Source organism: Xenopus laevis, chromosome 2L, assembly GCF_017654675.1.
Source record: "Xenopus laevis strain J_2021 chromosome 2L, Xenopus_laevis_v10.1, whole genome shotgun sequence".
In the NCBI taxonomy this organism is placed as follows: Eukaryota; Metazoa; Chordata; class Amphibia; order Anura; family Pipidae; genus Xenopus; species Xenopus laevis.
This window is the reverse complement of record NC_054373.1, coordinates 24,555,783-24,568,297: the sequence shown is the minus strand read 5'-3', so window position 1 is coordinate 24,568,297 and position 12,515 is coordinate 24,555,783. Positions and strand designations below refer to the sequence as shown.

At 41.0% G+C, this 12,515-nt stretch overlaps 1 protein-coding gene across 1 annotated transcript in view; it reads right to left on the bottom strand.

The window, feature by feature from the left end:
* Nucleotides 1-12,515, bottom strand: part of robo1.L (roundabout guidance receptor 1 L homeolog) — a gene marked incomplete at its 5' end in the record, with an annotated part of 197,096 nt that overhangs the window by 44,728 nt on the left and 139,853 nt on the right. Inside the window, 8 exon segments of the mRNA NM_001090781.1 lie at nucleotides 2,776-2,947; nucleotides 5,040-5,161; nucleotides 7,034-7,265; nucleotides 7,500-7,621; nucleotides 8,156-8,322; nucleotides 8,721-8,889; nucleotides 9,375-9,456; nucleotides 12,144-12,349. Of these exon segments, the coding sequence (NP_001084250.1) occupies nucleotides 2,776-2,947; nucleotides 5,040-5,161; nucleotides 7,034-7,265; nucleotides 7,500-7,621; nucleotides 8,156-8,322; nucleotides 8,721-8,889; nucleotides 9,375-9,456; nucleotides 12,144-12,349 (1,272 nt within the window).

Below are 12,515 nucleotides of genomic sequence, written 5' to 3'. Positions count from 1 at the left end.
GCCAACCAATCGGTACAGAGCAAATATGCCTAGAAAGTAATGAACTGTGAGTCCAAGCGTGACCATCCTTAACATGTTGGAGGTTGTGTGCCATCACGCTATGGTTGACTGTATGATACACCAATGTTTCCATGTATATGTAACCCTAGGTAGACCCTGGCCGAATGTTGGACACCAAAAATGGGGCTTGAACTGAAAAAGACTTGACCAAGGCCGGTGGAAAATGAGCTCAAAGTGGGCATGGGTTGGGATCTTGGCATTACTTTCACAACATCCCCATGAAGATATATATCTGGAATTATTATGAATTATATATCACACTATGTATATACACATATTACGTAATGTTTGAGAAAGAAGCGGGAGCTTCGAAACGTTGCAAGTTTCTCTGATAAAGTCATTTTCTTACGCAACTTTGAAGTCTGAACTTTTTTGTTTTATATATGATTTAGGGACTCCGCTCCACTCCATTTTGTACGATTATATACACACATATATATATATATATATATATATATATATATATATATATATATATATATACTTATAAATCACTGGGTTGGGGTGGGTTAGGGTAAGGTGGGTTAGGGTCGGGTGCACATCACTATTCCAAAAATCCAGCCAGTTGTTCAAAGATACAGATGCAAAATTGTAAGCAGGGTGCAAGCTGCACTGGTTTTGGTATAGAGAGCCGATAAGTGCACAGCAATGGGGGGGGGGGTACCCTGGCATCTACACACGTCACTGATCAGACGTCACTGCACACTGCACTCAGCAATGGGTGCTGCATATGGGCTGACAATATAGGTGCAATGCTTTTGTCCCACTTTCAGGGGTTTCTCTGTTGCCCTGAATGGTAATGCAATTGGCCATTAAGTGATTATTGCCACATTTCCAAGTGGTTGGTCTCTGTGTAGCTAAATTCAAAGAGGTAAAGGTTACCCCCAATTACTTCCCGATAGGCCAAAAGTATACATTTTTTTAAGCCTGTACATCAGCCATAGTTTGATCACTGCTGCTAAGAAACAGAGATCCCCTCAACACAGGCACCTGGAAGACCATATTGCACATGAGCCATCAGATACCTGAACCTGAATAGCTTCACTCGTACATAATCACTTGTACAGTGTCTGTGATCTTTAGGTCCCTTCCCAGTTTCGCTGTACATTAAAGCCGGCTGACTAATAATCCTCTTTGAATGTGCCAGCTTTACCAATTTCACACTCATTTGTGGCAGGCTGAGCCGGGCAAGTTCAGGGTTTATTAAGGCGGCTGAGTCAGGTTCTACTGAAGTGCCAGATGGGCCTGGCCATATAAACTGCACCGTGGCTAATGAATTTAAATCTCCCTTCTCTTTCTTTTGTTTCTGCACAGCTGAGACCACGGGGGAGAAGAGGGGAAACTGGGACGCGCTGCTAACGTGGAGACAACAGGAATTTACCCTTGAAATCCAGGGGCTTAAAATCATTTCGATCAGTTTCATTTGAAGAATAACAGTATAAGGAGAAAGCTACTGACCAGCCACCTCCTAATAGTAACATTATAACCCACGGGTGTTCCTTCAGCCTGCTGTTGAACTGTAACTCCCAGCAGCCACCGACAAGAGGGAAGATGTAGCTGAACAAGAGCAGTAAGGACACAGCCTGGAACTCATGTTTATTTTTCTAATATATAGGAATGATCTCAAGTAAAAATACTACAGGCATCCTGGATAAAATACTGTATATAAGGAGAGGTCTCCCTCTTGTGGTCAGTTCCAGTATGGACTCTTTCTTACATAGGAAGCTTAAATACTACTGTGGCCAAACAGTAACACTGTGTGCAGTACAGTAACACATAGCAACCAATTAACTGTCAGCTTTTGATAAGAAAGTAATATAGAGAGGTTGAAAACTGGACCTCCCTTGCCCCTATATTTGTCATCCTTAGGATGTTGCAGGACAACTTGTGGGTCAGCCAAAAAAACAGAATCCTGATAATTAGAAATAGAAGTGCAATTTTGACCACAGAGCAATTTCAGGGGAGGGGGTAGGAATGGATACAAATTGCCATTACTTTACCCACAATGCATAGTTATTTCAGTGTCTTATAATATCCCCGCTAAGTAGTGTCTGCAAGTTGTGATGCATGGGTCTTCTTACTGGATTTGTGTGAGAATTCTACCCCTTGCAATGCACGGAATTAGTGTCTGTTTTGCTTCATGCTAATGTCTAGTAACCCACACCCACTTCTTTGGTTGCTATGGGTTACTACACCTGGTGCAAACTTTTATTACATTATCTTCAACCGTAACATTTGGCTTAATCCATAAGTCTGCAAACCTCTGCTGCAGAAAGCTTGGCTACTAAGATAAGAAGATGAAGCCTTGGGGATTTCACATTTTGTCGCACTGTGTCCAGACACCTTTTATTATTTGTAATTGCTAAGTCCTGCCTCTAGATGGTGCTAGAGTGCGATGGCCTTAGTCTATCAGAAGCAATGCATGAAATAAATTGCACTCTAGCACCACCTAGAGGCAGGACTTGGCAATTAAAAATAATAAAAGGTGTCTGGACACAGTATGACAAAATGTGAAATCATACTGCCTTCATCTGTAGGATTGCTAAGAGGAAACCAAACCGCCAATGTTCTAAAACATATAATGTAACAGAAAATAATCTTTTAAATAACAGAAAAAACAAAATAAGTGTGAATAGAGAAGACATTATAAGAGGACATTCATGGGATGGACAAAGGTAAAACATGAGAGCGCATGTCATTACATTTTGGACTCACCCAATTGGATGTAGTGGGGCTCACTTTTGACCCCAGATCCCGCTCCTGTGCTGGCTGCCACCTCCACGCTGTATCTAATACCAGGGACTAAGGACGGGATGACCACGGAAAGGGTAGAGCCATCAACGGTCTTGTTTATGTGATAGCGACTCTCATTGCCCAGACACCAGACCTTTAGAAAAAACATAGATAAGGGACGATCAATGTCTGGCTCAGTGTGAAATAACGGATATCAGTGGGGTGCATTAGTCAAAACAGGGCACATTTAAACCTGGAGAGCAACCGATCACTGATTAATTACCCATTTTCAGCAAACGACGACAGCTTAAAGTTGCCTGCTATGGGTTGCTGCCCAGGTAGCAATTTGCCCAGTGTTGATAAATGAGCCCCAGTATATCACTTCCTGCAGATATTTTTCTCCCTATTAAATTACTGGGAGGGGCAGAGAGACCAACTGCAATCCGCTGGGGAAGGGATGCAATGAGATGATGAGCATTCTCCTCTTTTGCCACTAGATGGCATCAGATTTCCATGTTAAGAAGACATTTTCACTCGACTTCAGCAGATAACATTTGTTTCCAATTATTTTCGGGAGAGAAACGAATCACTGGAAATGTTACATTTTACAGTACATTTGGATGATTAAGCTATTTTTTTCCTTCTAGCAAAATGATTTAATAAAGTGACTTTCAGGTGTTATTTTAGTTGTAATCGGGAGATCCCCCCCCCCCTCCCGTTTTTTTTTTATAAGGTTAAGTCGTTTATATAAAGACTAACTCTATTTCAACAACTTTCACTTCAAACAATAAAAAATGGATTTATTGCCATAAACTCAACTTCGACTTAACAGTTTCATACTTTCGTAGTAGCTCTTAGCGTTTTCGTTCTTGTGCAGGGAGCAGAGACTTGTGGGAAATGTGCGACTTTCTGACTGCTGTAACCCCGCCATCCCCATAATCTCAGTCTCTGGCTGGCTGGAAAGACGCCATAATGCAACCGCAGCCGCAGAAATGGATGTTTTGGCCACAATATCTAGTTTAGGGCACACAAAGTGACCCTAGAGGAAACCTGGACCCCTCGGGGTTGTCCACATGGATGGAACAATGTATTGAGCCAATCAAAGAGCTTCTCTAAGCAAAAGTGCAGTCCTATGCAGTTCCAGGGTGGCTGATAATTTCTTTCTATTTTCTACGTGAAAAGTAAAAGGTTATTCAGTTGCTAGCATCAGTGGCCCCGGCAACCAGCTGCACCATAAAACTAGATTTTTATTTCTTTTTTCATGAAAATCCCCTAAATGATATCCTTAGAAATAAGGGATGTCATCAGTTATGATTCTTTTTTAGTGGTCATTAGTTATAATTATTTTTGAGTGATGTCATCAGCTATAATTATTTCTTAGTTTTGTGTTTTCTAACCATTACTTTATATAAATTCAACGGTAAGTTTTAATATGGTTATTAATCACCTTGGTGGCTGTTGATAGTCCAACAATCCGATAATTATTAGGTATGTACCCAATCCAGGATTTGGTTCGGGGTTCGGCCAGGATTTTTTCAGCAGGATTCAGATTCGGCTGAATCCATTTGTCTGGCCTATCCAAATCCAAATCCTAATTTGCATATGCAGGTTTCGGCCGAATCTTTCTGCCCGGCCGAACGGAATCATAATTTGTATATGCATATGCAAATTAGGGGCGGGAGGGAAATCGTGTGACTTTTTGTCACAAAACAAGGGGTAAAAATGTTTTCCACTTTTACCCCTTCCTGTCCCTAATTTACATACGCAAATTCGTATTCGGTATTCAACCAAATCTTTCAATAAGGATTCAGGGATTTGTCCTAATCCCAACTAGTGGATTCAGTGTATCACTAATAATTATGGATGCACAATCCTTCTGCCCGGCCGAACCAAAAACAAATTTGCATATGCAATTTAGGGGCAGGGAGGGAAGTTGCATGATGTTTTGCATATGTAAATTAGGATTCCGATTCGGTACAGTATTCGGCCGAACAAAGGATTCGGGGGTTCCTGTCGAATCCAAAATTGTGGATTCAGTGCATCCCTACTAATAATTATAGGGGGCATTATCCTACATAGATATAAAGTATATATAAATATATAATTTTACAGGTATAGGATCTATCATCTGGAATCCATATGTGTCCGTTTCTATATGGGAAATAAATCCCTTTTAAATCCAAAAAGCAACAGCTTTACATTGAGCATTGTGGAAGGAGTTAATAGATTCCTGGCCCTGGATTTACCTTGTATTCCTGGACCATCCCATTCTGAGTATCTTCAGGGGGAGGCTGCCACGCAACAACAATAGCAGTTCCATTCCCATCATTCTTGGTTACAGTAACACTCTGCGGGGGAGCGCTGGGTGCTGTTTAAGGAGAAGATAAATGAGCTGCGGTTTCTGATATTGAATAAACAAGGCTGCATCTGGATTTGCAGAAAACAAAACAGACAACTATTCATGATCATGTCATCTTTTTTACTCCTCTATAAGAAATATACAGTATACAGGAGGAGGTATGTGGATGGTGTCAAAGAGTCTTTTTCAAACTCAGCAGTTATGTTACTAAGCGTGTTACTGGGTAGAACTTCCAGACCTTACCATACGCATTTTACTCATTTATATGAAACCAGCCCTGACATTGCATATAGGGGGTAAATTCAGAATTGTAAGCAAGGACATTTAAGAATTTTCTGTACTGAGGTTAAAAGCCAATAACAAGCGTGAGCATCAGCAGTAGTCGCAGCGGGTGAGCGAGGAATCTAATCAGCAATGAGATACATATAGGGTTACAAGAGCAGCACTCGTGCCAAGCCGGTTCTGACTTATCTTTGGGGAAGAAATCTGGAGGAAGATGGCATGAGCCCAAAGAGAATGAACAAAGCGAGGGAAGATAAGGTGCAGCTCTGTTAACAAGGGCCAGAGGGCCACAAGTAGGAAAACTGTGAGATACACCAACAGCCAGGAAAAGGCGCCGGCATTGTTCTACAGCTGCATAGACGTGACCCCTGCCATGTTTAAAAGATACTCCTGATATACCAATCACAGCCAGGCTGTATGCTCTCGAAAAGACTAAGGTGTTTGAGCTGTAAAGCTAGCCACATACAGAAGATCCATTTGTTATCAGGTGAGGTCACCAAACAAGCATATCTCTGCCTGAGCTTACTGCACCATCATGACTGAATCAGAGTAGGACCTATGTAGACCTTTTGTTAGACAACTACAAGAGGTCCTCTGCACTCAAACTTTTGGTAGAACACAGCATCAATAGCCTGACGTCTTCCTTCTCCAAGGTGTTTTTGTTAAACATGTCTATCACATGGTCAATAAGCTGCCAACTGGGACTAAACTAGCAACCAGTGATGGTACTTGTAAGGCAGTGCCAAATCCACTTATAATAATAATTGTATCCAACCAATCAGAATGCAATCAACCAGTAAAGGCCCCCATACACGGGCCGATAAAAGCTGCTGACAGACCGAGTCGGCAGCTTATTGGCCCGTGTGTGGGGCCATCCAACGGGCTTCACCGATCAATCGGGCAGGTTAAAAAATCCCGTCAGATTGCGGGCGCATCTATGCGTGTATGCGGTCCCACGATCCGACGGCCCGTATTGGATCCATTATGATCCAATCGTTGGGCCCTAGGCTCCACTATCGGTTCAGCCCGATATCACCCACTTCAATGTGAGCATATCGAGGAGAGATCCGCTCTCCATGTCTATGGCCACCTTAAGACTAAGCCCGTTTGGATAGGATTTTCCTACTGACCCATCAGCCAGTTCAAACTCTACAGAACAAAGATTTATCATGATATGATCCTTTTTCACCCCATTTTCCCATTTCCCCATATTTTTGTCATGATTTATCCTATGCTGCTACAGATCCATCTGACCCCTTATGTACCCTACATACATTTACATTTAATAGTGTGAAACATACTGTAAGTTCATGTATTGTTCACGCACATCTCCAATGCCTGAAGCTCTACTTAGGTTTACTTGTAATGTGGTGTGGGCATGCTTTTTTGAAGAGCAGGTGATGGGGTTGCTTTTAGATATAAGTCTGAGTGTAGGGGGCTTCTAAGTGCAAAGGGAGCCTCTTCATGACAGGCAGAACTTACAGTATATGTTTCTCTGTGGAGACCTAGTAACTAGTTCCTTATTGGGCCTGATCATTCGTAGAGATTATTAACCTGCCTTGTTCATTGCTAACATTATAACACATGTGGAACCTTTACCTTCTTCCATCGTCTTGGCAAACCGCACTTCACTGTCAGCCCCTTGAAACTCATTGAAAAATGGTCGGGCTTTGATCTCATAGTTGACACCTTTTCTCAGTTCAGGGATAACCGCGCTATTTTTGGCCGGAGTTCTGACCTCAAATATGGACCATGCAGATTCACCTCGATTTTCTGAGCTTGGCCTGAAGAGAATCTTGTATCCTTGGATGTACTGTGATTGCTGGTCCACCTAGAGAAGTTTCATGAACGTGACATTAGCAAAGGTCAACTCTGTGTGCTACAGAATATTGACTTTCCATGGGATTTTCATAGCATTGAGTCATAAATGCTGCCAGGAAAACTGAAGGTTTCGGCATGACAGGAAGCATATATAACCACTGACAGTTCAATAATATTAAATATAAAAGGCTCTGACTTTTAAGACGGAGTGACCTGATAATTGGCTCAGCCATTGTGTACTTACAGTCCAATGTACTTCAATGGAAGAAGAGGAAAGTATCGTTGGATTATGAAGGTGTAGAACGACATCACCCAGTTCTCTCTGGACCTGCTTGTGATCCACTCCCTGACTTGTAGGAGGAATATCTGAAATGGATAATATGATATTGGCAATGTTATGCAGAAACAGATGCATAGATGGGATCTAGTATCTAGCATGCTTAAGACCAGGCCTGGACTGGCAATCTGTGGGTTCTGGCAAATGCCAGATGCTTCCCATAGAAAGTCAGTATTTAGTGGGCTGGAGGGGGCTGTTTGGGCCTCTATGTGGGCTGATTGGGCCTCTGTGTACCTGAAATGTCAGGGCCTATTTTAATTCTCAGTCCGGACCTGCTTAAGACCCTGGATTTTTCTAGATAAAAGTTCATAATGTGGAGCCAGTTGGATCATTTTATCACCAACAAGGGTCCATGTCACCCAAGTTGCCATCAAGTAAAAGGCACTGTCCTCAAACCTGGAATAACATCCCAGCTAAAATGAATAACCACTTTCCACCATTCTGTCTATAGTTGCACAATGGCATCATATGTGGCTTTGCACTTGTTATAGTCCTTATGCATTTGGGAGGCCACAGGCAAGCCATTCTTGGTGTTAAAGTTAACCCATTAACTCTCTGTTTACCTTGTGTCTTTACAGGATCGGATATTTGGCTTGGATCACTTAATCCATATGCATTCACTGCTCTCACGAGGAAGAGGTAGATTGCATTGGGCTTCAATCCTTTAACTGCAAAGGAGTCGGTCTTGACATTTTCTGCCACTGTTTGCCAGCTGCTTCCAGACGCATGGCTAGATCAAGAAAATATAGGCGTAACTATACAATTCATATTCTAAAAAAACAGCAGGGATACGTTCTATGGATCTGTGCACATTGGCTCCGATCCTTCTTCAGTCATTTTATATTTGAATTTATCACTGCAGTCTGAGAATATAGCAGTCTTACCAAACTGTCAGTATGTACTGCCAGCCTAAGTGCAAGACCTCAGGTGAGGAATAGAAATGAGAACCATATATTTCATGCTGACTGTGGTAGGCCTCAACCCAGGTGAAGACTTATAATGGAAACTCCTCAGATCATTTGCGAGCCGTCTGGAGTTTTCCTACTAGTGGCACAGTATAAAACTGCAAAGGAAATACAAAAAGCTGGCGTATGTGATATAATAGGTGAGAAAGGCAGTTGTGGGTACCTGAAGGCCTCTATGAGGTACGACGTCGGAGTGGCACCTGAGTTGAGGTTTGGCTGCCAAGATAAAGTCACAGTATTTTTGCTGACGTCTGTGACTTCTGGCTTCGATGGAGCACTTGGAATCAGATTGGGATCCGTGGCTCGAGGTGGTTGAACTGGAACCCCAAATTCTAATACAGACATAATAATTTGTATTATTTATAACATATTATTGTAGGTCCTATCTTACTTCCATATGATCCAGAGATCAGGGGATGGCAAGAAATGGTACCACCAGGAACTAAGAACAAGCCTGTAGTAGCTATGTGCTGAGTGCAGCTGTAGTGCTTAGTACAGTGGGTACTTGGTGCATATGGATATTTTTGGACAGGCTGGGAACAAGCTTAGAGAGTAGCTCCTAATGGTGCAAGGGCTTTGGATGCCATTAATAAAGGTGATGGCCAGAAAGTCTTAGAACAGTGAAGACTTTGGGCACTTCTTAATACTTAAAGCAGACAATACCTTCAAAAAAGGGGATTATTGGCCCTTTAAAGTAGAACATTGCATACATCACTAGGGAGACTAACTCATATGTTTCAGCAATTTATTGTGATAGTCGGCATCTATATATTTATATATATATATATCTATATATTTCTATATGCTGATCCGTTACCTTGGACTTCTATGAAAGCGCTCCAGTTTGCTTCCCCGCTTGGTGTGGAGACAGTGCAGGTGTACCGACCGGTGTCGCTAAGCTGTAAAAAGGACGCTGATTAGTATTTTGGGAGTATTAGCCACTTATTAAAAAGAGAAAAAGCAACTCCACTTCCAGCAGTGAGCACTTTGGCTTAGCAGGGGCACCGTCCTTTTCTCCACATTTCTTGTCCTAGGAGCCAAGGTGTTTCATGACCACATTACATTATGTGTACAGTTGAATAATTACCTTTACCTGCCTAATTACACAATTACAAATACAATTATTTGGAGCAAGTCAGGAGACAGGCATTGCAAAAAAAGGGGCTGGCTTATATGAATGTATCAGCTTGGAGTCAGGCTGAGCAGTGCCTCATCTGGTGCTGTTTATTGTACGCTGAGTTTATTTGAGATGTCGTTCAAATGAGTGTAACAATATATTATGTGGGTGTTGGGACGGCAACTTACACACTGACACGGCAATTTCAATAGCTTATAACCGCTGCTTGGCACTGAAAACGTAATTACATGTTATGGATTTGAAGCTGAAAGTAATTGAGGATTACATTCAGAAGAGAAGTGGAGGAATAAAAAGCATTTTGCAGGAAAGAAAGGAGAGAGATTTTTTTTTTTAAAAAAAGCCTAAACATATGTGTGGAACTATTGAAAAAAAAACTAGACTAAATTGACACTAAATGGCAAAGGGAAATAGTACATCGCATGCTCCTATATGATATGACAAGACCCTGTACTACCAATCCTCATAGGGCCAAGGGAGGGCAATTCTGATGCCCTAAAAACTACATGGGGATTATTGTCATATCATGAAATTCACTGATTTCCTCTGAAAAATAATTCACCCATCTCTAGTTAAGCAGAGCTGTACAACAAGCAGCATCTGGCTGTTGTTAAACTAAACCCCCCAGAATGTCCCAAGTGCCATATATACACAATCTCACTGCTACACTCTCGGCCCAGAAACTATTTATTGAACTGTTTGCTCTGACCAGGGCACACAAGCAAGAGTCTACAGACAGCTCAGTCGGGCAGGAGATTTAGCGCAGTCTATAACTAAAAAAGCTCTAGGACAACAGGCAATTCATCTATTGAATTGCTGGCCCGGCCACATGTAGAGGTCACTTTGTCTACTGAAGACAACAGATACACACATGGAAGCTATTATGAAATGCTGACTATTATGCCCATGTAGCCTTGAAAAAATCTGACAATCTTTTATGTGGGCTTGAGCAGAGTAACCAGAACAAAAAATGGACCAAGAAGAAGTGCACCATGCTATGGAGAAGTATAGGGGGATAGTTCTTCATTCTCTGTACCTCTGGACATGTAGCATTAGACTTATGCAGCAGCTACTAAGATGTCCCATAAGCCTATGGGGTAATATGATCCTCATCTTGAATATTTATTTATGCAGCCAGCTATTAATTCTACTAGAGCTAACCCCATGCAGATATTTGCTCCAGGTCTATTAACTGAACAGTAACAGCAAAAAACGAATGACACAAATTAAATAGGGGATAAAAACATCATTATATTCTACAGATCTTATCTGCTAATGTAACTTGAGCTTTTTCTCCTTTGAATGGCAAACACAACCGTTTTGGGTGTTACTGTACCCTTAAAGTATTAAAGAATTTACATCTGCTGTTTGAATGAAAGCATCTAATTGGTTGCTATGGGTATGGAGCAGATTTCTTGCGTGTTATCACATTATTTGTTGATAAATACAATAATGGGACCTATTATCCAGAATGCTCAGGACCTGGGTTTTTTTTTTCCGGATAACGCAACTTTCTGTAATTTGGATATTCATACATGAATCGAGTTTTCTGCAATAAAAACATTGTAATCGCTTGAATTATTAGTTTTCTAGCAAAACCCACTGAAAAAAAAACAGATCATGAAGGCTAGAAATATCTTCAAATGGTCATTGAATTCTACATGACCGCCACAGGTTTTAGCTTGAGTATTTTTGAATTCGAGATATTTCCAGGTTTGGGGTATAATAAATCTCGAAAAAATTGTTTTTTTTTTTAAAGAGTTTTTTTTATCTGAAGATTTAAGTTTTGACTGAAAATACCTTCAAAAAATTAAAATTTTCAGGTAAAAATCAACGCGACCTTTGAAAAATAACCCCCCCCCCTAAGTTTACTAGAAAATCATGTAAAAACTAAATAAACCCAATAGGCTGGTGTTGCTTCCAGTAAGGATTAATTATATTTTAATTATAAGGTACTGTTTTATTATTACAGAGAAAAAGGGAATTCTTTTTAAAAATTTGGATTATTTGGATAAAATAGAGTCTATGGGGGATGAACTTTCCATAATCTGGTGCTTTCTGGATAACTGGTTACCGGATAATCGATTCCATACCTGTATTTATTTTTGAAAAATATAAGTTTTTGGACGGTGTTTTAGGGTACTTTTCTGGGAAACAAGTTACATTACAGAAAAAAAAGTAAATATAGAACAATTAAATCAGATAAATGCATGAGAACTATATGGCAGTACATTTAATTGTGTCATGATCGTATCTTTGTGAATGTCACATCAGGCAGGTGTGAGCAAGCATTAATGCTGACCTTTCCCTTTATCCCTACTCATTCCTGTAAGTTAATTAAATTAGTGCAAGGGCCTTAGGCAGCTTTTCCATTGATTAACTTGATATCATTCAGAGTAAGTTGCCATAGACAAGAGGAAGGCTTGAAGTGAGTGACGCATGAAACATTACCTTGGCATAACGGATCTGCAGAGCTCCCGAGTCCTGCTGTTTAATGCGAGAGTCTTGGGTCGGTATCAGGATACCATCCTTTCTCCAGTGGATTGTGGGAATGGGAATGCCGCTGGCTATACAGTTCATTAGTAAGGTGCCATCAACAGCGACTGTCTGATTCACAGGTCCCTGACGAATGACTGGAGGAGGACGGTCGGCCACCACTGCCAAGGAAACCAAAGGAAATAGATTTCTACAACTGGAAGCAATTTTCTAATCAATCAAGCAACAGTAGCTGCTCCGGGCTTTGAAACAAACTAAAGATAATTAAGCAAGTAATTAAACTAGAAATTATACAGTATTCAGGGAGAATTTTCAGGATAGGCCTGA